We start from the raw sequence: 27,924 nt of genomic DNA on the forward strand, positions 1-27,924 counted from the left end.
AACACAGAAAAGGGTCATTGTTGGGGAGAAAGAGAACAATGTGACAAGCCCGATTAGGTGAAGAGGAGTAGAGTGAGAGAAAGACGCCACTGGAAGACATCCAGACCTTGAACAGGCAGCAGACGAGAGCAGCACAGATCAGACGGAAGAGGAGACCGTGGGAGAGGCAATGTCACCGTAGTGGCTTTTATCTACCTCAGTCACTGCATTGTTCTTTTTTAAGTTTTGCAATTGCACAAATGTTCCTACGGACTCATTATTTGTTAATTAATCAATGAGAAGGCGACAGAATATTATATACCCAGTGTTCATGTTGTTAAATGTGCCCGTTTGCTGATTTCTTCCCAATTTTTAAATAACTGTTAAGGATTTGGGGTCTTGGATTTTTTTTTTTTTAAGAATGCACAATAAGATCTTTTCTCTTATGGTTTGACTCAATCCCTCACCAACTTAATTACTTTTCTTACATTTACATTCTTACATTTCTTACTTTCTTCGGCTTCCCCATATTCACATATCTGACATCCACCACTTCCTTATCAGCGCCATGACCCCCAGGATGTTCCACCAGACTGAGCTGAGACTTTCCATCAGTCATCTTCAGGCTGAGCTTCACCAACCATCAGCATCTGAACCCCACTGCGTCCTCACATCCATCGATACCTCACGACAACATTTCACCTTTTTTTTTATCTGCTCTTCACCTCAATAAATACTTCATACACGATTACACGTCCATAATCTAAAGTCGTCTTGTTGGACTATTTTCTCACATTGGCACACAAAATGAGTTTGCAAATTATTAGTAAAGTCAGTCACAGAACATCAGGTTTGGTCCAAGAGGTAGTGATTTGTGAAGAGCTGCATTTCTCAAAATAACTTGCATCTCCAAGTCATATCCGTCTGAGGACACAAGCATTCTTATATTCAAGTTTTAATGAAGTTCCAAGAGTGTCTGTTGGTCAAATCAAATATGTTTTCCTGCATAATTTCCACTTGTGTCCTAAATGGTGTCTGATGAAGTGCAATGTTTTTAATATGCACTTGAGTGGATAAATTGCTCAAGAGTCTTATTACACGACTGTAACGCTCCTAGCAGCAGATGATCAGCTCCCCCCACTCACACACCAGCATGACTATAAAATTACATACAGCTGTAAACCATGAGCGTCCTCAGGCCGTAATTGAACATGATAGCTTTATTAGCATGCAGCACAGAGACACTTCCTCTTGTGGAATCGCAGATGCTCCTCGGCCACAATCTTGGGTTTCACTCTTCAAACCTTCCTCATACTGTACATTGCTCATTGTGTCACTCTGAACTCCCAGAAATCCTCTGTCGCCCCTGTTCACCTGCCCGAGGCGGCCTGAAGGGGAGCTGTGTTAAGCATGACACGATAAAAAAGCATCTCGAAAACCAAAACATGGCCTGGCTAGTTATGATCAACCAAACACCAACTGTTTCTCTCCTTTGATATTTGACTGTTGATTTCTAAATGTGAATCTTTGAAATGTTTTCCTCTGAAACTTGAGAGAAAACAAAAGGGAAATGCCTCATTTCCCTTTTCACTTGGTGTCAACAAGCTGCCACCAGAAATTGCAAATTGCACATTAGACTAAACTGAAAGCATTGACTTCCAGCACGCCTTCTGAGTTTGCTAATAGGATTTTAAGTGAGCATTTCTGTGTTTAGATGTAAATATCTAAGATATAATATCCCACGAGCGGACACAAGACTGGAAGTGTTGCTCATTATACACAAAACACTCAGTCATGAAGGCATATGTGGATTATCCTGCTCCACAGTATGATAAAAGCACCTCAGCTCTCATATTGGACTGTACACTATATCAATAGTAAATGGTCAGTTGTTATGCTGCGATAAACAACCTCATTTTGCAGATATCATTGCTTTGAATCGTTGGCTGGGGTGAAATAACAAATACAAAACCAAACATTGAACTTCAATAACTGGGTTTTTACTACCCAACGTGTGGGATGTATGTCACCTATAATCTAACCAGAGATGTTTTATTTGACCCTTCCCAACACAGATACCTGGACTTTGCGTATTGGCTGATCCAATACCAATGCATTAAGAAACATGTACATAGCAATTCACTCAAGAAGTTTTGTAGTTATCTTTCCTGCTTCTGGGGCCGTCTCTGTTAAAATCAGTGCTCTCCTCGTGCTCTTTTTCATGTGATGGTTCTTCAAGTGCTCTGAGATTGCCAGTGTTGTAATCAGTAACACTATTGCCTCGGAACTGAGGTCTTTTTCAGTAGCCGTTTTACTTGTGAGACTTTCCGGCGTGAAATATTGCCAAACTGCAGCCATTTTACCTAGCCCTGGCTAACAAGACACCAGAAATCCCTTATTCCGTTCCATTTACAGCACTCGCCAGTTGTAGTTCAGTGCCAAGTCAGAAGTGATTCCCAGGAAAAGAAAATTGCAGTTTTATCCGGGTGAGACTAATGAAGACGGCATTGGTTCAGTACATAGACTCACATACTGCAGTATCGAAAGCATTTACGATATGGGTTCATCAGTCTGTCAGACAAAAAGGTTTCCCAGTGTGTTTGTACTGGACGTGTAATGAGACCCATAATGGATTCTCCTGGATGTACAACTGAACGTCGCGGTATAGGCTGCAATAAATTCTGTGTGGGTGTTCTGTCTCTCTGGTCCACCATTACAAATGTTTCCAGTCCTGGCTTTGATTATCTGTGACACATACCACCAGATTTCGAACAATGTCTCTGGAACTGTAAAGAAATTATAGATAAAACGAGTCACACAAAAAAAGAGCATACACTGCTGTAACACAGTAAGTGAAAATAGCCCAAACCCAATCACACCCAGCCCAATACATCTCTTCCTCGGGGAGCGGATCAATAGGTCAGGCTGTGTGTCTGTCCGAGTCCTGCCCGGACAAACTGACCTCTTCCCAGCGCTGCAGGGCTGAGACCCCGAGCGCCGCAGATCAGAGGAACTACACAGCAAAACATCTTTTTTTCCATATGGATGGACATGCTCTGGAATTCTCTCAGAGGAGTCTTATTATTTTATTTTATTATTTTACTAGGTAGCAACAGTAATAGCAGGAAAAGAGAGACTCACTGATTTGAATTCATGCACCTCTACCCAAGTTATCGGCCCAGAAACTGAGCAGATTCATCAGCAGTTGTCTTTTTCTTTTTATTTATCGATTTCAGCGATGTAATTTTCATTGTGTTCCGCACGTTGGAAATTGCATTAGGGATCATTCTACTGTGAGAATGGAAATCTCAGGCTGTGGCAAACAGAGAGAAACATACCGTATCTCAATGAGATAAGAAAAAAAAGTGATTAATTGGATTACCGTTGTCGGTGCTTTGTATTCTCATTGTGCATTTCCGTAGGTGCTGCTGTGCACCAATAAAACCTCTAAAATGATAAGACACAGCAATGCAGACCTGATCCATTTCATTAAATTTGTATCCGATACAATAACAATCCAGTTTGCTGCTCATCTGTGTTTTATTAATACTGTATCAGCAAGGCGTCATAAAAAGCCCTGAGCTGAGACCAATACTAAGCTACAGTATATATATTAGCAGACCAATATTCCAGCTATTGAAGTCACTAAAGATAAAAAGTTAAGACGAACAATCAAACCAATTCGTTACGACTCAACGTTTGACTTTTACACCATTTCTAGTTCAAACCAGTGACACTTTTTGGTCGGAGCTGCATTAACATGATCCATTGCTTCACACAGCCATTGTTTCCACATAGCAATTATATCGTCTGAGACATGAATGATCGCAGCAGGTAGGAAAATGAGAGTGTTTTTTATACCGTCTGGTGATAAGAGGCAAATAACTGCTCCGTTTTTTACCACCCGGTGCTGTTATACAAGTTTAAATGTCAGAGATTTACACATTGATCACGCAGATCGTCTCTGATAATGCCAAGATTAGAGAATTCCACTGATTTTCTCACACAGGTCTGACAGCGATTCTGTCAAATTCTAAATGCCAGGAAAGTGGAGATTCATCCGAACACACACATCAGCTTGCTGCATCCAATACATCCTCTTGCTTTAACGGCTACACTGGCGACAACTCTTCCTGTAACACAGTTGTATGAAAGGTCACGCTGGACCTAAACCATTTAGCGAATGGAAAAGAGTAAGTGTTTGAAAAGAATATCAATATTAAGTGGCTGACAATAATCCAGGGTGCAATTACTTCAATTATTATGAAAGGCTGCTTCACATCTTAGAGAATATTCTGCTGGTGTTGACTCAGCTTGCTATCTCTGAAAAGCAACCATTTCATTAGTGAGAGGGGAAGAAAAAAAAATCAATTCTCTGGCAAATCATAAGCAGTGTCTCATCAGAGTGAGTAAATGAATCCCTGCTCGCTGTTACACAGACGTTTTAATACTGCGGCGCTGTGGTGGGGCGAGGGAAGAGGTTATGGGGTTTGCAGACGAGTGTGAGAGAGAAAGGAAACGGAAAAAGAGCAGTTTCTGGTAAAGAAATTGATCCCATTTACACAGCATGACGAAAGAAACAGAGCGTTAATTAGAGATGGATCAGAGAAGAACTCCGATCTTCATACATGATGCTAGCTGACCTATATCTTCGATGCACATGATGCTACATTATACTTTGTTAAGGCTCCTCAATTAATATATTCAGGCAATTATTGTAAAAAAAAAAGTAAGATCACCTTGACCGATATGGATTTTTGGGGGACAATACTATACAATCCAAAATCACTATATCAGATATATTTAAAAAATATTATTATAAATAACAATAGAACAAATAAACCCAAATAGACTTACTTTACGTACTTTTCCATGTAAAATGTAAATACACACTAGTTCTGTAAAATTTATATTCATATCGACAAATATAAACGCAAGTACCGATATTTCTGCGAAAGGCTAATATCAATTGGTCAGGCTCCTTTTAAAACTAATAATGTTTTGAAAGATGAGTGTTATTCCGCTCACATTAAAACCAATCAGGAGAAGATCATTTTATTCCGTCTGTGGAAAAATATGTCAATTACTGCAGAAGCTGGGTTGTGTCACTAATGTGTGTATTGCATTGCACTAATCCTTGTAATAGTTTATTTACCTTAAATAGATTTATAAGATGTACACATATGACTCCATATATCAACATAATGCTGATGTTAATGTCTTTGCGTTGATGGAAAATAGTTTGAGAAGTGTGCTCTTGTAACTGAGAGATGTTGCATTTAACCAAAAAGTGTTGTTCTCATTTTGTTTGAATGACAATCAAAGTTTCAATCAGCTCTTTTTGGTTGAAGCAGCGCAGCAGAACCATTGTGTGATTACATCTGCTGCACAACCGTTCTCTTCATCTGATCAAAAAAGGAAAATTACAAGAAGGATTCCCGCAGCTCTTCCTAGAGTCTTCTTTTTCAAATTGTTTCTTCACAACCGACTGCACTTGGATGGATTCTCTCTGAGACAACAGTGACAGGGCCAAGGTTTGTTCAAGCGCAGCACCAGGGGAGCGCCTGCATCATTTTCTCATGAGAGAGGCAGACCCAGGAGATGTATACTCCTCTTATTACATCTCTTTCCAACTACTTCAACCAACCTGAAAACCCTCACGGCCTCTAAACAGTCGGCAATGATCGTTAAAGCTCAGGATAAAAAAGTCTACAGGGTTCCTTCAGGACACATGATGCAATACAAAGCATGTAAGAGCTTCACCCTGTGAGCTCATTGATCTTTGGACCAAAGGTGTTTTTTTCAGCAACACCGCAGGCGCCACCGTAACATCACATTTTGCTTTAATCATCTTCAATTGTCACATAAAGGAGAGATGGTTTAATTGTGGCTAAAAACAGGGGGGCAGAGAGTAGAGGGGGAGACAGGTGGAAGAGGAAAAATGGAGGGAGGAAAAACAAACAGAGAGAGAGCACACACACACACACACACACACACACACACACACACACACACACACACACACACACACACACACACACACACACACACACACACACACACACACACACACACGACTATCAGTGTGCGGTTGTGGCCTCAATAACATTCCCTGTGTTCTTCACAGGGTGAGTCTCTGTCCACGGTGCTGAAACAACCCTCGCCACTGCTCCTACATCTGCTTAACATGCACTTCATGTGTGTGTGTGTGCTGCTACTACACATCCAGCTGAAGCACGGAACTCACACGTCAGCACTTTTTTTTTTCCGCAGAAACACACCACGCATGTGAATATTGCACGGTGCATGTCATCCCACCGCGTTACTCAATCATCTAGATCAACAAAAACATTCTTGTCCTCTCCATCTTTGCTGTGATCACGCCTCACACCTGTGCGGTCCTGCTCTGAGCTATAAATCCAACAGCAAACAAAAGGATGAAGTCATGCTCTCCCCTGGGCTGCTCGGGAGCCACCCTGAGAATACACACAGATCCCCCTGACTGGCAAACATACAGACAGGCAGGCAGCTCCCCTGTAACCTCAACAAACCCAGTGTGTGGAGTCAGGCGGTGGCAGTGGCACAGCGTCTTTTTGAAATGCAAATGACTGTAGGAAGATGGGAGCGTAAAGACAGCAGCCAATATTCCTCTATGCTAGAGTGGTGAATGGAGTGGCAGTGGGACGGTTCAGGAGGTGCATGGGAAAATGAAGAAAAACGCGAGGAAGAATATATCGTGCCACATCGCTAAATGCTTTAACATCTACAGTGCAAGTGTATATAAGGAGAAATAACAGAGTCTAATGTAGCTAAATGGTTTGACATCTACAGTAAAGTGTATATAAGGAGAAATAACAGAGTCTAATGTAGCTAAATGGTTTAATATCTACAGTGCAAGTGTATATAAGGAAAAATAATAGAGTTTAAAGTACTAAAAGCTTTAATATCTACAATACAAGTGTATGTAAGGTTGAATAATGTAGTTTAATGTAACTATATGATTGAATATCTACAGTACAAGTGTATATGAGAAGAAATAATATAGTTTAAAGTACTAAATGCTTAAATATAGAGTATTGGTGTATATAAGGTTGAATAATAGAGTTTAAAGTACTAAATGCTTTACTATCTGCAGTACAAGAGTATATAAGGAGAATAGTTGAATCTAGCTAAATGGTTTAATATAGAGTACAGGTGTATATAAGGTTGAATAATATAGTTTAAAGTACTAAATGCTTTACTGTGTAGTACAGGCAATAATAGAGTTCTGTATAGTGCCAGTTCCTCCAGTGTGACAGCTCACTGTGCAGATCTCATCATTGAACACAAACTGGAGATAAATAGGATTCATGGAAAGAAACGGTTCTTTAAAATGGGAACTTTCACTCACCTCGAACAAGGGTCCGATCTTGTTCCTCTCCAGGTACGACTGGATCCTGGACTGCTGAGGGGACGCCATGAGGAAACTGTCGGTCCTCTCCGGAGCTTTTAGCGGGATGAAATCACGGGGTGAGCCGCTGTCATTCGTCCTTCAGGAGGGAGGGTGTCAAAAAAAAAAAAATACTCCCCGTTCAAAATGTCACCGAGCGCCTCGGTAGCCCGGTGTGCGTCAAGTGCGGAGCGGCCGGTTGCTGTGTGGAGCCCGGCTCATTGTGGAGACTCAGCCCGGGACCGTCCCCAGCTCGGCGGCGGCAGCTTCCCGGTGGACGCCGGCGGCTCAGCGGCGGCAGCGGCTCCGTGACACGGATCACAAGTGTTCCGCTCACTGGCTGCCGGTGTTAACTGAGCCACTCCCATTCACCCGGAGAGCGCAGCCTGCTCCCGGCCATGGACTGGATATGAGAAGGTCCCGGCCGGACTCCTGCTCCGGGTCCCCCCTGTCATCCACGATCCGTCCTCCACGTGTCACATGACGCGGATTGTATTAACGCTAATAAACTGCGCAGTCTCACGTGCAGCTCGCGGACGGTATTTAACGCAAGTGTTGCGCATTCTGCAGAGTAACGTAAAAAAAAAAGTATAATTTATAGAATTTTTGTCCTCCAGTGGAGATACAACGCTTACTAAACAACCGTAGAATAAACAAATGCAAATAAAGACTTGACCGATTAATCGTTTTTATCGGTTAGCCAATGTCTTTTACAGACAATGTTCAGTATATTGTTGTTTATGTTTTCAGATATGCGACAACTTTTATTTTCTAGAAAATACAATGCAGACAAGAAGTATTTTTTGATAGTGAGTTAACATTTTACATTTTTTCATATTTTCAGTTATTTATCATAAAGTTTATGGTTAAACTGTAAAATATCAAGCCTCAATCATTTCTGTCAGTTACGACTCTTGCCAAAGATATATGTCGGATTTATATACGTGAATATTGACTGATATCGGTATCAGAAAGTTTAGTAAGGCTTTAAGGTCAAAGGTTATGTTGTGTTCTATCAGTTGATATTCGTTTTTTTACTTCCTTGTATCAGTGTCGATATACATGTGTGTATGGGTTGATAAGGTACTACACATTTTTTGTACTTTCTTGTATCAGTTCGACATCGGCTCTAATTATAAGAAAGGCTAGATAGTGTTTTTTTCCATGAAGCAGGTCTGTTTATTACACTGAGATAGATATTGTTCAAGTGATACATGTTAAATACAGAATAAACAAAGTCAGTCGTGAATTGGTCATAACTACATTTGATCAGCTTTAATATATTTGACAACATTTTAGTGTTTTGAGGAAAATTCTTGCTGCAATAAGTCGTTTTAACACCATTGATGAAACAACAGAGACATACGTGTGGGAACAGCACTGGAGCTTACTAATGCAGTTTATTATCACTTGGTTGTTTGCATAGCATTGAGCAATCCACCCTACACTGACAACATCCACTAATAAGTAGCACAGAGAGACACTTTAATCCTGAGTACTGTCAATATAAAATAACAGAATATATCTCACAGCTCTACTTCCCAGAAACTAGCATATGTTAATACTGATAAACCATAGAAAATCTTTATATTCATGCATACGACAGCCATAGAAGTTCAAAATCTGTAGGAAACAGCAGCATGAGTCTTTTCTGCTTATTTCTGCTAAAAGTGTATATTTACAGAAGAATAAAAAATCATGTCAGGAAGCGTTAGAAATGACATTCGTGTGGTTATCAAATTCTGACAGGCTGATTAACGCATAGGAGGCAGAGAACAGAGACAGATTATTGGCTAATCTGAACAAACACAACGCAAATATCTTTTGAATCAATGTTATCTTGCTTATTTCATATGCAAATGAAACAAAAAATGAAAAAAAGCACGTTTTTCAGTGAAGCCAATGCACTGAGCTTATTTAACTCCATTGAGATCAAATCTTTTGTTTTCTCATCTCCTCGTCAGATGCATTACACAATAAAAAAAACAAATCAAAATATGTATAAAGTACAACTGTGAAAAATATAAAGTATTAAAAATACTATTTACGTTTAAAAAAAATGTCTATTTACACTTAAGGCAGCTGTTCTGAACATAGAGAAATGTTCAAATAGGTTGATCCTTCATGGGTGGAGGGAAGACTTCCTGAGCAGAACGCTTCGGACTCACTGCTCAGCACCTTCCTGGGTGTAATGCATTATGGGTCACCATCTGGGGGAGGAGGCTGGCACAGCTTGTACAACCTGGTCAGAGAAATACAATAAGGCATTAAACTATAAAATATCAAATATCAATTACATTTCTTTGACATCTTAGCAATCATTGTTACGTTTTTTTATTGTAACTGAATTTCTTTCACTTTCTTATATCAGTAATGGCATCAGCCAGCATCTGTCGGGATCTACAGTCAAAGATCATATGTTCTGTTCTGCCGCCGTAATGAAGAGAAGAAATACTTTAGCAACAAATGTATTTGGTGTCATTCATAATTCATCTGTTTTTTTCTCTGATCTCGGAGCAGATTTCTCCGATATCAGCCTCTTTTCTTGCCTCTTAACACAGCACCACTCTCGTCTGTAGTTGAAATACCCATTTGCACCACTCACATCTTTATGCTTTTGAAGAGACTCACTCTAAATCACATGTTTGCAGAGTAAACTCTCACTAAAACGTAACCGACGCTTTCATCGGCAGATCACTGAGAATCTCGGTCTTGTGAACATCTCATGTTCCACGCTGCACATCGTACAGCGCTCACTCACGCTGGAACAATTATGACATAAACCTACCGAGAGTGCAGCGATTTTGCTCGGTGACCACAATGTCTCAACACTAATCATCCCGCTACTTAATTGTATTTGTCAATTTCACTAAAAGGTTCAAAAGGGCTGCCTGTCACACAAAAGCCTATATGTCACAGCCAAATGGCTGAGGCGGTCCTCGTCTCAGAGCGACTGAGAACAGGGAGCTCCTTTCTAATGGAACCATTTGGCCTCAGTCCTGCACAAAAAGTGCACACACAGAGCTACTGGACAGCACAAATGCACGCACTTTTAAAAACGCTGAATCTGTGTGACTGCAGAGAGATGTCCACTCTGTGATGGACAGTTGAAGAGTCATAGCAGCAATTTGAAAAGAAAAATGTTTAGACTACAGCCAAACGTTTGCATTCACGCAACCTTTCAAAGTTAGTTTTGAAGTGAAAATTCAGCCCAACTTAACTTATTTGTTTTGTTTTGTGTAAAAATATATGCTGTAGCTAAATGATTGAGAACTTGAGTGTCACAACTCCATCAGCAAAACCTAGTGTGTTGTTTTCAAACCCTGAACTTATGATCAATAAGTTTCCTCTACTTTTAATGACAAATTGTCTTCTACCAGAACAGGAAGCTAGAAAGTACAATTAGAAATGGATGTGTACTGTACGTTAAAAAAATATCACACAAAAATTTTCTGTACATCTTAAAATATTGGTGATTTGAATGCAGATCGACACAATATACCAACAAGGGTAACAATTCAAATGGTCACAGATAATGTAAAGTACATGTTATATCACATACAAAGCCGTATGTGATCGTATGTGAATCAATAGGCTGACGTTGCCCCTCACATACAGGACATGACTGTAGTTTTACCTTGGGACTGATGACGGCGTCCGATCCCTCACTCCCAAATTCTTGGCAGAATTCTGAACTCTCGCCCCCTGAAAGACCAACAGAAAATAGTCAATTCATTGTGCATAAGCTTGAAATGCAAAGGCTATAAATAGGGGCCCGGGAAACAAAACCACAGAGAGAGGAGCTTAAGCAGAAAGCCATAGAACATGTTCCCTCTGAGAATTGAGAATGCTTCCTCCCAAAGAAATTACAGTGAGGAGTGCGGTGATTCAGCATTTGTTTAGAAATAATACATGCTGAGTAATATAATTCAAACTCTGGAACTATGTGTGCATTTCCTACATCATTGTATTGAATTCACTTCTTAGAAAGCACTGGGAAGTTTTGAGGACTTGGACTTTGCTGTTGAACAGATTTATTCACATATTTCAAAAGTCAACTGGGCCTAGAGAGGAACAACTATCTGGAAGCATATTGGGTGAAATACGTCTGATGATGTTTGACACGAGTTTCGGCCCCAGGTGAAATTGCTTCCTGTCAGAGCATGAATGACTTGGATTCACATGCGAGAGAGAGGGCATAATTTCTAGTATAAACAGCTCCAATAAATATTGTAGGTTGTAAAGTAATTGTCATACGATGCATGTGGAGAACCGGAAATTGAAACTATACCCCTGCATGTGCACACGTCTGCTCTCTAACAATGCATGCACATGTAGAACACATAGTCTCTAAGGAGGTGTACAGGACTTGAATCCTTCTTGTGTTTGTGTGCTGCAGTTTTTGATTTCGCTCAGTCAGGGGCATGTCTGCTCTTTGCTAGCGTTGCTGTAGTTTGCTCGCTGGCTGCAGAGTTGGCAGACACACATCTGCAGGGGGCGAGAAGAAAGTCAGCCTCTCAATTTGAGCACACAAACACCTGCTCACGCAAAAACCATCTCCCCCTCTGAAACACACGTACAAGGCAGAAACACACACAGTCAAAACACTATCCAAAGGCGTCATCAGCGTCTCCTTTTTAAAGCACAGAGGCAGCGACTGGCAAAAAACTGCATTAGCTGACCTCTCAGTTACAGCTCTGCCATGTGCAATCTGAGAGTTGGCCCCGAGTTACGTTCAGAGCAGGATAGCATCAGCAATTATTCGATTAATCTGATTCCTCCGGACAGAGATGCCCCCGATGTCCCCATAGGACACAGCGCCCAGAGAAGATCAGATGAATCAGATACAACTACGGGAGCTCAAACTCTTTCTACAGTTTGGAACTTGATTCAAGTAAATTAGGTTTCTAAACCTTTTGATCGTGAGACAATATAAATTAAGACAAAAGACTCCCTACACAAAGTAAAATCACCAAAGTTAGAGGGATTCTTCCCCATTGAACCAAGATTGTCTGTAGAGAAGTTCATGGCAATCCATCTCATTAATCGTATTACTCTTACTCAAAAGAGTTGAACCAACCATCAAAGTGGGGTAAAGATGGTAAATATAACTGGTATAAAACAAGTATGTGCAAGTGTTAACATTCACAGTCTTTCAGCGTTTTACAATGAACACTTTTTTCTGCATGCTTCTCTTAGAGAGGAAGAAGAGGCGTCATCCAAACCCTCAGTGATAGTCACACACACACACACACACACACACACACACACACACACACACACACACACACACACACACACACACACACACACACACACACACACACACACACACACACACACACACACACAGCCCTCAGTGATGTGTAGGTCAAGGATGACGCAAGAAAACAGAAAAAGTCTAAGGCCAGACACGGAAAAATGATGCGATGGAAACATAATGAAAAAGTCCTCCTCTGATTAATTAACCTAAACTACAAATCTCAATACCTGCACCTGTTCATCTTCATATGAAAAATATCTCAAACCACACCCTCCACGAGATGGATCTTCTCTCCAGCCACATACAGTAGCGCTCAAGGTTAAACAATGCACAGAGTTGCATCCTCCTGGCCGCCGGCCCAGCTCTCTGAGTGTGGAAGTAAATGCCTCCCCTCCCGCGGTCCCTCAGCCCTTCGTCTAACCTCTCCTCTCACTGCAAACAGCCAAATAACCAGCACTCACAGAACTTCTAATGAGCCTCTGAGACATATGCCAAGATCTGGTCACGGCCGGAGCTTTTTGTGGAGTGAGAATGTGCGTACGCGCCGGGCAAGTAATGGGAATTCCTTCCCTTGACCCCAAATAGGCATGCAGACAAACAAACAAGCAGCAGCCTCTCAAGCAGTCCGTTCAGCTTCTCATTACTACTGCGTTTTGGTAAATTCATATTGTGGTTGCAGTGAATGCAAATCTGATAAGATTGAACTTGGGCAGAGAAAGGAGTGAGGGGGGAGGGCAAGGGAAATTACAACATAGACGGAGGCAAAGGGATATTTTCTTATTCGCAGAAAACACCAAAAACTATACTTTCTCTGTTGACTGCCTTGAAAAATAGCAATATTATTGAATTAATCGTGTCTGAGAGAAATCAAACATTGACCAAAGAAGCTAAAATGGTGTCACTGCTCCACAATTGGCTCTGTTTATCTATCACTGATACTGTTCTGGCAGCCTACTTTGACTCAATGAAGCATATGGTTTATCTAATGGTTTTGGATCCAGAAATTGCGGATTGAAACTCGGATTCACTCCAAAAGTAGGGACTGCGGGGGACTGTAGCAGCTGAGGGGAGAACAACAAAGAGGTAGTGCGTGTGTGTTTTTAAAATGCAGTCCATACCTGTTTCCTCATGACATCGGTGGCTTGCATGATGCAGCGAGGCGGCAGGCCATGGTTTCGGGCCAGCAGGATGGCCTGCTCCAATGTCACACTCAGCGTGCAGCTGTTGATCAGAGAGGAAACATGAGGTCAAGCTCAAACATTCACTCTCACTCTGCATATTTATAAGCACCAAGGAGGTGGATGTTTAATTGGCGTGTGGGTACATCAGGCTGCAGGGTCTTGCTTCTGTTGACCCTGTGGGTGTTCCTGATGTATTATAGCACAAGAACATGAGGTCACTGCGACCTTGGCCTTTCGCCTTCAACCACCAAATTGGAATCTATTAATTTTTGATTGCAAGTGAACGTTTGTACCACATCTAAAGAAATTCCCTCGAGGTGTTCTTGAGATTTCTTCACAAGAACGGACGGACAATCCGAAAACACGATGCCTCCTGCCACTGTCCGGGGCACAGAGGTATAAAAACATCGAGCATTTACTATGTCTACGTTCTCTGGCTCCTCACTCACTCATTCACGTTTGCAACATGAAAGGCATCAACAACAGATGAAGACTGAATACGAGATCTGAGACTGAAACAAACATCAATGGAAAATAAAAGCACGTCAAACTCTGGGCTTGATGAATCTCTGGCAGAATTCAGTACAACTATATCGAATCTTCCCCCGACCCCCCCGCAGCCCCGGGCAAATTGTTTTGCTCCTCTTGACACCTTGTCATCAGCATCACATTCCGCCTGCTTCACCTTTGCTCATCTCCGCACTAATGAATCATTTCATTTGCCACTGAGATGTCACTCACACGCAGCGTCAGGAGCATAACAAACCTCGGGTTCATCAGCAGAGGAAGAGGTTTTAACCTCGCCGTGGTCTTTCTGCACCTGAGGAGACGTCACAGTTTCCTGATCAACGTGATTGATTCGTTCTTGTTGCGGGCGAGAGGGAAGCGAGCAAGGACAAGTCGGCACTTCTCCTGTGACGGAGGTGATATACTGTCACTGCCATGAAGTTGCGACGGGTGCAAAATGAGAGTTGACATGACTCTGTGATTCAGACTTTGTAGGCCGGCAGATTCACAGGTACACTGTCTCTGACCTTGCTTGTCACACACACACACACATATATAGGCTGACCTATCTATGGTAACATGCTGTACTAGTATATTGATCCAGGGCCTCTTCACTGCAAATTGAACTGTCCAAAGTTCCCACTCTTCAAGGGTCCCTTTCATTAAGTAACATTGCCTTTCTGCTGCTAGGAAATCTGAGCTGTTCCGTTTTCTCGTTGTCACGTTTCTCAACTGAACAAATCTTTTTTTTTTTCAGTCAGCAGATGTTCACAATGGACAAACGGCTCCCACAGGCCATTAGTCAATCAGATCCAGATTTAAATGTCCCCTTGAGGTCCAGATGAATAACTTATACATGATTCAATGAAAGTAAATATGTCAACAATCCCCGCCAGTTTGTTCCAACAAAAAATGGTGCAAAAGACGTCCTTTCACAGTCCACCCCAAAATATTTTAATCACCCATTTTTTTAGCCTTCCACACTGATGAAAGGGGGTAACCCACAGAGGATCTTTAAATATCTCTTCAGCTGGAGCAGGATGAAGGAGCTGCACAAAATCTGTGTGAGTGTGTGTGTTTCCCTTTTCATTAGGGTTGGCGAGATAGTATTTATATATTATATATTCATATCCATCTGTTTTATGTCATTCCAGCACATTTACACTGCGTCTCTCCAGAGCTGAGTCCTTACTTATAAAGTCCAGACTTATTAAAGAGGAGAAACAAGAGTGAAAAACACAGAGAAAGGGAAAGAATGACCGGGAAGAGAATAAGAAAAGGGGATGAGTGAGGGAAAAAAATATTGGAAGAAACAAGTCAAAAAGTAAGTCAATTGGAGCCTTGGGTGGAGGATAAGGCTTCTGATATGTTTGCTTCCTCTGCTTTTGTTTTTGTTTTTGTTTTTCTGACCGACGATGCACTCCTCGACTTTTCTTCCTCATAGTTGTTGGTGAAAATGATGGACAGAAAATAAAATCTGGGGAAGAGGGGAGTCGCAGAGTATTGTAAACTGTTGATGCCCCCAAAACATCACGCTTTCACTGTTATTAAAACCAAATCGTCCATCAAGCCAACAAATCCAATCAATACTGCCTGAGGAGGCTGCCACACTGATAATGTAATTTAATCTACTGGCTTGGTTTCATAGGTTTCTGCTTTAGACCAGATTTAGCTTGTGTGCTCCACATTTACATGAGAAATACATTTTTAACATACATACGTTTTTGGAGCGGACATCAAAGTATTTCTAACTCACCCTCCTTTGATATTGAATCCTATAGCCCACCATCCTACAGCCTCGGAGGGTAATACAGTGTTTAAGAAGTAAGTTCACAAATAATCCTGAATATTTCAGGCCCTGTCACTTGCTATGACACGGTACACTTAGCCTGCCCATCTGGATGAGTAGTGGCTGGTGTGTATAATTGCACAGACACACACACACTAGCTGTGTGTGTTAATAAAGTCGCAGCAGTCCTCGCAGAGACAGGAACTTTCTATTAGAGCTCAGACAACCACCCAGCTCCATCCGTGTCACTTCATCAAGCCATCAGTCACATCCAGCGAACTTAAGAGAGTGTGCGTGCGTGTCTGTGTGTGTGACTGAGACAAAAAGATGTGGAAACTGTCATGGGGTAAAGAAAGAGGGTATCAGAGTAATGGGTGGGTGGAAGGAAAAAGAGCAGAGTGAGAGATGAGAGATGAAAGCTGGAAGGAGGGATGAGCGCTGACAAACGATCAGGATATTTTGGTCCTCATGCATTGATGAATTGTGCCATCAGCAGCAGGTGAATTAGTCGGCCATTTATAGAATTCAATGAGAAAGGGAGTAATTGACCTGTCTCCTTCCTGGGTAAAGTGCTATGCCTATTTAAAAGTCCCTAATCTGGTCCAAGAGAAACAATGGGCCCTATTAACTAGAATATCCTGCTGTTAATTAATGCAGAGAATGTGTATTAATAGATAATCCCCACAGTGCAAGAGAGCAGGGCTACGGAGAGTTTATGAAATTGAGTGTTAGACAGAGGATAAAGGAAGGAGCAGAGAAACTGTGGTAAAAGTGGTAAAGGTGAGAAGTGTGTCAGTGCGAGGGAGACGCAAAGAGAAAGGAAAACGGCGGAAAGTTGTCAGAGGGGAGAAAATGATAAGCAGGAACATATAATTTAACTGGAGGCGGCTCGTACAGCACTGGCAGACATGCACAGCGTACGTGCCCACACACTCACCGATGAACGCCGCTGTTGCACATCACAATGTGTGTGGCTCCGAGACGAGAGCAGAGCTCGGAGGCCACAGTGAGCAGCCCCACTCCGGAAGCGCCGCAGGCGGTGTACTGACAGGCGGCGGTGCGGCGACAGCTGATAAAACTCTCCATCAGGCGGTAGAGCTCCTCCAGAGCATTGAGGGGACGCATCAACTGGGCAGAGACAGAGGGACGGAGGTCAGAGCAGGAAAGAATAACACTGTCAGACTGTTTGGGAGCAAAGTGGTGCATGAAAAGAATAGATCTACAGATATCTACATTCAAAATGTGCAATGTGGTGTCCACAGGAAAAAAAGAACATACTGCTGCATAGACTGGATATAAAGATGGAGGACATGACAAGTCCACAAGATTGTCCCCTAGTGGCTGGCTGGGGTAGAGGTCATAAAGACTGCCTCCTCCATGTTATCAGATGGGACATAGACACTTTTTTGTCAAAAATGGTTTCTGTGATTTTGGTTCATTTTTAATTTGTTATTTGATGCTTTAAAAACAGGAATAATGTCATGATTGACAGCTGAGGCTGAATCGTGATTGGTCGAGGGCGTATATTAGCAGAACCTCTATACCATGGCTCCACCCCCTGATTGCTACAGCACAGACTCTGGGTCCGAATAACGTCAAAAAACACAAGACGGCAGCGTCATCCATCTTCCCTACGAGACGCAGCGTCATCCATCTTCCCTACGAGACGCAGCGTCATCCATCTTCCCTACGAGACGCAGCGTCATCTCTATATGCAGTCTACGGTTGCTGGTAATAATTACACATTATATTAGATAATTCCATGTAGGCTTGGGGGTGTATTTTTGATTGTGCATTCAAACTGTTTCAGCCAATGCCCCCGCTGGATATCACATGTGCGTTTAACGACTGCCTTTCTGTGTCAAGCGTTTCCACATTGCAGCAATAAGATCAAATCCGGTTCTTTCCATTATGTCATGCAGCATGAAGTGGTGTGATTGTGTTGCTCTCACCTTATCGATGAGGGCAGCTTTGGGTGCAGCGCTGGGTGGCATGTTGGACTGATCCAGGTAGAAAGCCCTGAAGGAGAGACTACATTTCAGATACGGCACAACTCCAACTGGATATTTGCAGTAGGAGAAACAACTGTGTCTGCAGAGTAGGGACATACTGTAGTAGACATATTTAACATTCACTCAGTTTGTTTTTATATTTAGAAGCTTCACTGCTTGAAAAGATTATACAGTGGCCTTCTTCTTTATGCACCATTGGGTCATCAGGAGCACTGACTACCTTTCAGGGAAAAGTAGGCCACCTGCTCATTATGGCTGACTCTGACTCTCAATCATGAGAGTAACTTGGGCCCAGCTCAGCAGAAACAGACTGAGCATCTCTTATCCCGGGCATCACTCCAAATGCCATTGCCTCATTCATTCATGGAGCACTGTCTGATCCTGTGCTATTCGCCTTTCCAACCACTGGGGGCAGCACTGCACTGGTGTCCCTCGCAGACATAATGGAGAATGTATGCCGCAATGAGTCCATCTGAGGTGGAGTGCTCCCGGTGCAAACTCAGCAGTCTGCGACTCCATCAAATCTCGGTAATCCAGCAGCGCACTCAAAATAGCCACAGTACACCACATTAAACCCAGTGTAATAAAATCACATACTCCATTACTTTCTGCCAGAAGTAGGAAAAACACCCAGTCATATAGTATCTGTAATGACAGAGAGTTGAGGAGCCATTCAGTTGGAGGAGATGCAGAAACAACAGCGTTTGAGGGAAGGAGATTGTTTACAAGAGTCAGTGAAGCAGGACTCATTTATCTGCATTCACTCTGCTATTAAGGTGATTAAAATCAGGCCAAGGAGGCATTCGTTACCACTGTGCTGTTTCTGCCTGACACAATATTAATGAAATGAATCAATCAGAGCAGAGTCAACACATCCCTGATTCAAGATTTCATAACGATTCTAAATGAGGCGATTTGAAATGAAAAGTCCCAGAGAACACGGTGTCCTCTCCAGAAAACCTGCAAACACTGGGAGCGGCGGACGGGTGCTTTTTTTTTTCCTCTAATGGCTCGTTACCTTTTCACTTTACTTCAGCCACATAAAAAACCACCGTATGACACACGTTCTGCCCTACAGATGAGGAGCAGCCTGTGCATTTTACACCTTCACTTGTCAAACGTCCGTTAATCCCTACAACCCCGGCAAATCATTCTTTAACCTTCCGGTGTGCTCCGCTAAACGAAATGAGCAGAGTTTGCAGAGGGTTCAGATGGAGCTAACAGCCCATGTAATTGCTTCAAGGCGGCCTTCTCATTCAAAAGATGCTCACAATAGACTGAGAGCTTCACAGAGTGCAAACCTCTTCTATTGCTCTCGTAAAGAGCAGGTAATTTGGGATAATGGCCACAACTCCTGTGCGATCTAAAGAGGAACAGAGCAGTGCTTTTGAAGTATTGACTCTTTAAACTTCTCAGTTTTTGTTGTCTGCATTGAAGTTTCTGCAGTAAACACCAGGCCTCCATATTGTGTCTGTGTCTGTGTACCACCTGTGAGTGTGTGTTTGTGGACTGCCACAGTAAATTAAAGTTAGACCCAACAGCCTCAAAACCAAACACCGTTCACCTGACAGGTTAAACAAAGAGAGAGTGCAGATTCAGTGAGGCGATAATACGCAGTGTAACACAACAAAACAAAAGAAAGTTTAGAGGAAATCAAAACCTTGTCCTGAAACAGTTCCTGTTCTGGCTCATATCGCAGGTTCATGCCCTGCTATCTCTCTTCTCAAACTCCGAATCCACTCTCGCTTGTCCCTCTTTGCTTATTGGTCGACCGCTCAGACTTTTATCTTGAAGGTCTATTGTAGAATCTGACCGAGAGGAGTTGATTTATTTCTAAATACCCGGCTCCACTTCATCTGCCGACATTTGTTTATGTTTCAGACTAAATAAAAAGCTCCTCTTCTTGCCCTTGCACACAGAGGCAAGGTCATAATACCCACTGATTATCTCATCCCCCGAGCAGTAGGAGCTGTTCTAAAAATACCGTCAACCGCAGCTCGAGGAACCGGGCTGAATCTCCTGGAGGTCTCAAATGACTAAATAATAGGAGTCAGGCTATAAGTAATGTGCGGTTTAAAGACGACCTGCACTCAATCTTCGGAGCCGACGGTGTTTTGTCAGAGGTTTGGACACCGGGCACCTCAGAAGCCTTCATTGTGGATGAAAAATGAACTTTTAAGCCCACACACAGTGTGCAAACATATCAAGGGGGAGGTCGAGAGCATATTATATATGAGCTAAATCCACTGGGTGTCTATTATTTCTTCTCACATATACGGCGGCGTTCAGGTTTTAGCCCCTGGAATCTATCACTCCATTGTCATTCAACAAGAAAATGAAAAATGAAACAATGTTTTGATCACATGTTTTTCAGGGGAAATTTACCCAAATCCAAACTCCAACCTACCACGTGTCAATCAATGTGGAACAAAAACACAGGTTGGCGGAGCGGTTTGTGTTCAGGGCTTATTTCCTCTGTTAAGAGCACTTCCCCTGCTTTGAAATCAAGAAAACCATAAGTAATAGGCCTGTAGCTCCTTCTGCAATAACTAAAACCCCATGACCCCAGGACACACACTCACTCTCACACACACACTCACACACACACACACAGCCAATAGCTTTTTACAGGAGGCTCTAATGGAGTTTTTGGCGGCAGGCCAGAGACGACCTGCTGGTGTAGCTGGTTTTATTCTCTTGGGCCAAAGAGAATACTTAATTCTTAGTTTCTGCCTCTCTCGTGACAATGGGACAGTCACGGCTCTTTACAGCAATGGTGCATTACTGGTCAGCTACGGCGTCGAAGTCGAAGGATCTGAGGCACAGATGTTTTCAGCAGACCGGCGAGGGAATGGACACTTTAGCGTGACATCGCCCGTTCAAAAAGTCCAAAACAAACAAAATGATTCCCGGAGCGATAAAAAACATTTAAAATGAACCTCTTCTGTGGATTTGATTTAATACCATACAACCCATAGGGACACCAGTAAAGCGTCTCGGATTTATGGCCTCCAGTGTGAGTGACCCTGCAGAGGTGCATGCTGGTCCAATTAAATTACTCGCGCACACACATGATGAATGACACTCTACCATTATTATTCCTCTGACAAGCTGCTGCAGTGTGTGGCAGAGCTGGGGGGAATGAGGGTTTCCAGGAGCCCTCAGATGCCACATACTGATGCTTCTGCACCAACGCAAGCCAGATACTGTGTGGTGGGAGTCTTTTTTTTTTTATCCCACACTCGTTCCTATTTACACATATGTAAGTGTACACTTACGCAACCCAATATTTATGAGCAGCTATATGTCAAACAAAGGTCAACACGGAAGCAAAATCCCCCCAATAGAAGTACATGTGTGACAATGGTACGTTTTCTTGAAGGTTTATGAATTTAAAATGTATAATAAACACAATAAAATTCATTCCTTCACACATATGTTATATTTAAGTTAAAAGCTGCACGGTTGGTTTTCAAAGTCATAAGTGTCAAGACCGGGACACCACCTCAACACCCAGAGCAGATTATTGTTAATGGAGCCTTAGTGTCGGAGCCATTTGAAGACATATTATCACTTAATCAGTGTCACTGAGGACACACATGGAATTATTGCATTTATTACAATGCTGATTGCAATAATGGCCAAATTTACTACATCGACCCTGAACATAAGTAGCTGCAAAGTATCCTTGGCTCCTTTCAATGGTGTTTCTTTCTCCTTGTGCAGAGCTGTCATCGTTATAGCTGCTCAGGAATTGAGTCTAAGAGAAATGATGAATGGATCTGGGCCTCTGGTGGTCGGCCTTTTTGGCTTCACAGACAAGAGGTTCAGTGCACACGAGCTGGAGCAGAACGAGGCCCAACACCTTCCTCAGTGCGCCGGTGAACTGGGGCTCCCTTTGTCGGGGAAAAGACTGTAGCATTTCAATCACTTCCCGAAACTGAGAAAGCTCTTTCTGTTAAGGAAAAATATATAAATGACCAATTATTTCCCTTCTGAAGCTCAGATAATATCCATAACCAATTAATATTCCCCAAACGAGCCGTATTTTTCTCTCCGGAGGAAAAAAGTCAGATTACTTCTCAGGTTACGGACGCAGTCATCCGACAAATCACACTTCTCAAGCTAGATGCACTGCTGTTTTGCTGTTTGAGGATCTATCAGATGAAAGATGTGTGAACTTGTAGTAGCAGCAGCTATTCCTTATTAGTCATCATTACATAGCCCGGCCCCCGGGAGGAAGGGAAATCTCATCAATTACATATAGCAAATCTTTGTGGTGTTGTTTTGATGTCGAGCGCTGTGATGGGATTCATGTTTGTGTGTGTGCTGAACCACTCGGAGCGAGGTCACATCATCTATCGTCTTGTTTCTCCGAGCATTTATTGTGGAGATGTCCTTGGAGATCCAACAGCATGACTTACACTAAACAAAGCTGCCAGGGTGACTTGTATATATGGATGTAACTGCACGTTTGTGTGCGTATTCATCTGTCTCTTTGTGCCGCTGCACTTATTACCTGATCAGCTGGGAGCTTTTATCACGTTGTGGTACATGCCGCTGATTAAAGCAGAACATTTACACTCTGAAACACGAGGTCACGTCTGAGCGAGAGTGAGAGGATCAATCTCTGCTCCAGGAACAGGGCAGCGGAGATAAAGGAAGGAGGGAGAGAGAGAGAGAGAGAGAGAGAGGGAGCTCCTGTTGAAACGGACACTCTGACCCTGCAGTAAGCATCAGACATTTGTTTTGCTTAATCTAGACAAACTGCACTGCAGCACTGTGATACTCATTACCCATAACTGCTGCAGAAGCAAACACTGTGAGCACAAATGTGCTGCGTGGTGATGACAGAAGACTGTTAAGCTAACAAAGCACGAAACAACAAATCTGTAAAAGCAACAATATGTAGGAATTGTACAGTGTTATTCATACAAGTTTACTGCTTTAGTCACAAAGCTATCATTACACATTCCTGGTAAGATTGTTTAGAATGTATATTTCCCCAGGAGTCAGGTGTTTAAGGGAGTTTTGAAAATCTGAAAGTCTGAACAAAGGTCAAAGCCAAGATTCATGTCTTGGTTATATTGTTTACATTTGATCCGGTTAGTTTTGGTTTCATGTTGCAATTTTGGCAGCGCACTGAAGACTTTTGTATGACATACAGTACATACGTCACCATCACTTATGTGGGCTGCATATACCTATACTTGACATTGATTGGTTTGTAGATGGGCGTGTGTCTTAGATCGGCGTAACGTAAATTCCATGTCTAGTTTATTTAAATTTATGAACCAGTAGTGTGACTACAAGCAATCCTGTGAGCAGCTTCCGCTTCTTTCTCTTCTTCTCTTCTATCATTTAATGCCGTACCAACTTCCTGAAAGGGCCCGAAAGTTGCAACATTCCCCAAAAATATTATTCACACTACAAACGATCTGAACCCTGATTTGTTCTCACCTCTTTTGGTCGGACTAGATTTTGGTCTATGGTCTAGACCGCGGCCTGAGGCCCATTTCACACCTAATATTTTGGTTCAGACTGAACTGAGAAGTCCGAAGGTCAGGACCAAACGAAGTAGCCCCTTAAGAAACGTGTCCCATGAGATGTGGAAATCTTCAGTGTGAAACATTTCACCAAAACTCCCAAAAGCAATTCAGAAGCCAGTGCCTGCAGTGAGGCCAATATATTGTCTATCTATGTCTTCCAATGCCCACAGGTTTCTTTTGCATCTGAAACAATATATGGACTGGATCCACATACAATTCAGCAGCAGACAAACTTTTGTGCATGCTAGACTTTTTCCTCTATTCTTAATGCAGTATGTACCGTGATCCTCGAATCAATAACATGAGAGCACGCGAGGGAAAACCCAATTCCCTCTTGAAACTTACTGTCAATAAGAGCAAAATGAGATGAAACCACAAGCCTGCAATAATCTCCCCCTCTGAATAATACATTTGCAGACTCTGCAGACTGTGCTTCAGCAGCTCTCCACTCCGCCCTCATCGAAAAACCCTCCCCAGCATCCTCTCTTCCTCAACCTATCATCCTCATCCCTCCCCTGGAATCTCCCTCTTTCTTTCCAAGCTGCTCTGGCGCGATCTATATTCCCTTTCAATCGCACCCCCTTCTCTACTCTGACTGGGTCCTAATGGAAACGGTGCTCTCTCTGCAGAGTAGGCTCTTTCCTTCCATTTTTCAGATTCTAACTATTTCTATGCTTTCAAACTTTATCTTATTTTCTGTCGCAGTTTGTAGACCCCCCGATTAATTTTAAGAATGTCCCGAGAAATGTGCAGGAACTTTGGGCACTTGTCAGGGTTTTATATCTCTTACCTAAATGCACGTCAGCTCAGATGGTTTATCAAAGATTGAAAAAAGTGTGTTCTGGCTCTACACACTGTAGCTGCAAGGACCAGCCACATGCTTGTGATTTGCCCATACGTTTAGGGTTTACGTTAAATTCAAGTGACTTCATCGGGCACTATGTCTTTGCCTGGATCCTTGGCGTGGGTGTGGAAAGCAAAAGCCAGAGTCGGAGAGGCTACAGGGAAATTGTTGTGATTTACATCTCTGAAATAGGATAATATTCATAATGAGTAAAGGTGTCAGTGGAAGAGAAAGACATAGTTCCGGTAGACAAGACAGGCTCCAGGGAATCCACAGAACAAAGAGCAACTTTAATTTAATTGAATGCAAATGAGGATGGCATTTATGATTAAGAAAATGTAAATGTATGCAGTGCAAGCAGAAAATCCAATTTCAATTCCCAAGAACATCAATATCCCAGGACTCCTAAATACATATATGTGGGTCTGAGGTGTAACGGGAGCCTGTTGACGAAATGCAAACGTCTGAGAATCTCAGCCGTGCAGTTCATTCAGTTCAGTACTGCGTGCGCTGTGCTGTGTCTGTCTGTCAGGCAGCCTCTGGCTCCGACCCATAAGTGTGGGTTTAACCCAACACTGCTGTGGCCGAGCTCCAAGGATAACGAGGTGCCTGAGGTTGGAACGCAGCGAAGGAGAGAGCGGGGGTGACATCATGGCCTTGCCTGTGGTCAGCCGACAGACACAAGGCAGGAGGCAAAAGACAACTACTGGTAATGTCACATATATGTCACCGACTGTTGATCCAAGGAAATTCTCTGGGCGGAAGCAAAGAGCATTTTCTGATGCAAGTTTTTTTTGCGAGAGTACACAGGATTATTCCACGAGCACATCAGTGAGCCAGCAGCAATGTTGAATTCTAAGTGCTGCTGGAAGATTTATCTGTATAACCCTACAGCTAAAATCAATAAGTCTATTTTGATAATTTAGCAAATATTTTTTCAAGCAAAAATGCCAATAAATGATTGGTTCCAGCTACTAACATGTGAGAATTTGATACTTTTCCTCTCTCATATACTAGTAAACTGAAAATGTTTTGGATAAGGTCAAAATATGTAGTTGCAGCTCCATGAAACTCCCCATCAAGCATCAGTGGTGGAAGTATTCGAAACTTTTACATAAAAAAGTAACGACAAACAATTTGGGAATCTACTCATGTATACTATATACACAGTGGGATTCCTCGAAACTGTCTCGAGAGCTCAAACAGCTGATTGGGTTCAGTCTGAAATAATATGACAGGTTTTTGCTAGGATATGAGATTGAGTATTTGAGAAGAGAGCCATCTCCATCAGTTTCATAAGCACCCATAATGCTCCCCAGATCACCAGCCTGTCAGTTGCCTGCCTGTCAGCATACATCTGCTCCGTGTTACTGCTGGAGCCTCCGCTGACAACTTAGTTAGACTCTCTCTGTACAGGTTAAATTGTAAAGACATACAGTACAAATGCCCAAAACAGCATGGCTGGAATCCAGTAAAGTCATACAGTTTGCACATTACAACACTTTATGCATCTCTCCCTGTGGCATCTTAATTAGAATTGCGACATTTTCGAAACTAGCCAGAAAAGGCCAGTATTGAGCCATTAAAAGGTTGTGGAGTCCCTGAAGATCGTTATCAGAACACAAAGAGACGGAAGTTAAGACCTGATGCACAGAAAGAATTACCGACCAAGTGCAAGCGGTTCCCCGGCTGAGCTTTGGGAAATCTGACAATCACAGAAACAAATTCTCGAAATTCTTTTCCCTCGTCAAGCTAAACACCCCAAACAAATTAAAAAACTGCAATTCCCTTTTAAACTGAGTTCGCTTTGTTGCGGCGTGTCCTCACTGATGTGGCAGATGGATGCTCGAGACGTAAATCATTCTATGCCACCCGCACCCCAACGCAGATTGTCCCTAAATAATAAGATGGAAGTTGTTCTGTGAGCTCTGCTCTGTGTTTAATTATCCACACAATCAGCAGCAGATGTTTACTTGAAGCCGACATGTCCACCTGTCACTCTGTGAGGTGTTCGATGAAAGAAACCCTGGCCGGGCTTCAAACACTTTCCATAAGTGTGACTGATTCTTGCTATTGACCGAGATGCCATCGGTCTGTGTCGTTAAATCTTGATATTAGCGGATCGGTTGTTCAAGGGCAACGGAGCCGGGCCTTAACTCAAATGTTAGGACAGACTGAAGTGTCCAATTAGGAGGCTTCAAAAGGATCAGGTGTGTGTGTGTGTGTGTGTGTGTGTGTGTGTGTGTGTGTGTGTGTGTGTGTGTGTGTGTGTAAATCTATCATGCTCTCAGCTTTGTAATCCAAATAGATGTTCAATAGAAGACATTGTGCAAAAGCTGCACTTATTTCTAAGATTTTGTCATGACAAATTCTTAACGTGTCTCTCAAACACACACACACACACACACACACACACACACACACACACACACACACACACTTTTATACAGAGCAGGTTTCAATGTGATTTTCGGTCTCTGGAATCACAAGGTAGCATCTAATGAGAGACGACATTTATATTCAGACGGCGTACTGTACAGGTCTGACACCTCCTCACACATTCGGGAGATTAAGTAAAGCCGAGCCCTTATTTTCAGTCTGTGTTTTCGCATCTCTTTCAGCCTCATTAAATCATCCACCAATCACAGAGGGTTTCTGGTGGGTAGCAAACCTATGGAATGTGTGAGGCCACTGAGTCCAGCGGCTGCACAGAAGCACCACATCGGCGCTGGCGACACGCCGCACGCTCTAATCCAATCGCTGCTGCCCCGGCCTGTGTGTGTCCGCAACCAATCGCAAGACATCACTGCGGCGTTCTTGATTTGCAGTAGATCTTAAAAACGTCTGAATCCGACAGGGCATGTAAGGAATAGCCACGTGCATATGTCTCGTGCAACATACCTCAGTCTCTTGTAGTACTGTTTGACCTTATCCAGTGAGGCGGCATTGATCTGGGCCTGGTATTCCTCCACTGAAACATTGTCTCTGTAGTAGTAGCCCTCCATACTCTCCAGTGCTAGAGAGTTATCACATGAAGAGTCAAAGTCAGTGTTTATGCATCAATCTGTGCACTACATGCCGACATGTTCCATAACAACGCTTATTATACCTTGTGTGAAGAGCACAGGGTAGATCTTGATGCCTCCTCCGTTCTTCAGCCTGTGAGGCAGCAGGGAGAAGTAGGATCTTTCCAGGTAGAAGCAAACCTTCAAGGCCTGACGTGTGCCCTCCACCTGGTAGGAAATGGGCATGTCTGCCACAGAAGAAGGGGGAGGAGAGGAGAGGCATGATACAGAGCACATTTTTGAAGGCTTTACTTAAATGTCAGACCTTAGAAGTAGCAATAGGAAGGCTGCAATGAAGCTTTTCAG

General features: G+C 42.7%; 2 protein-coding genes across 6 annotated transcripts in view; both read right to left on the minus strand.

Moving 5' to 3' along the window:
* The window catches only part of c19h8orf34 (chromosome 19 C8orf34 homolog), a 54,601-nt gene extending 46,699 nt beyond the window's left edge, over positions 1-7,902 (minus strand). For 3 of the 4 annotated variants that reach the window (XR_004694142.2, XM_035141875.2, XM_035141873.2), the window contains exon 1: positions 7,370-7,901. Coding sequence is in view for 2 of the 4 variants with exons in the window: in XM_035141875.2 (XP_034997766.1) it covers positions 7,370-7,438 (69 nt within the window). In the remaining 2 variants the exon portion in view is untranslated. Of the gene's footprint in view, positions 1-7,369 lie in introns of all 4 variants that reach the window. The other variant, XR_004694143.2, reaches the window with a different exon arrangement.
* Positions 7,903-8,563: 661 nt separating this feature from the next.
* prex2 (phosphatidylinositol-3,4,5-trisphosphate-dependent Rac exchange factor 2) overlaps positions 8,564-27,924 on the minus strand; it is an 88,733-nt gene continuing 69,372 nt past the window's right edge. For both annotated transcript variants that reach the window (XM_035142435.2, XM_035142436.2), the window contains 7 exons: positions 27,663-27,806; positions 27,455-27,569; positions 18,101-18,167; positions 17,086-17,276; positions 13,790-13,892; positions 11,046-11,113; positions 8,564-9,650 (listed from right to left, as the gene is read on the minus strand). In XM_035142435.2, coding sequence (XP_034998326.1) covers positions 9,605-9,650; positions 11,046-11,113; positions 13,790-13,892; positions 17,086-17,276; positions 18,101-18,167; positions 27,455-27,569; positions 27,663-27,806 — 734 coding nt within the window. In that variant the 3' untranslated portion in view covers positions 8,564-9,604. The remainder of the gene's footprint in view (positions 9,651-11,045; positions 11,114-13,789; positions 13,893-17,085; positions 17,277-18,100; positions 18,168-27,454; positions 27,570-27,662; positions 27,807-27,924) is intronic.

Source organism: Hippoglossus stenolepis, chromosome 19 (assembly GCF_022539355.2).
Source record: "Hippoglossus stenolepis isolate QCI-W04-F060 chromosome 19, HSTE1.2, whole genome shotgun sequence".
NCBI classification, from domain to species: domain Eukaryota; kingdom Metazoa; phylum Chordata; class Actinopteri; order Pleuronectiformes; family Pleuronectidae; genus Hippoglossus; species Hippoglossus stenolepis.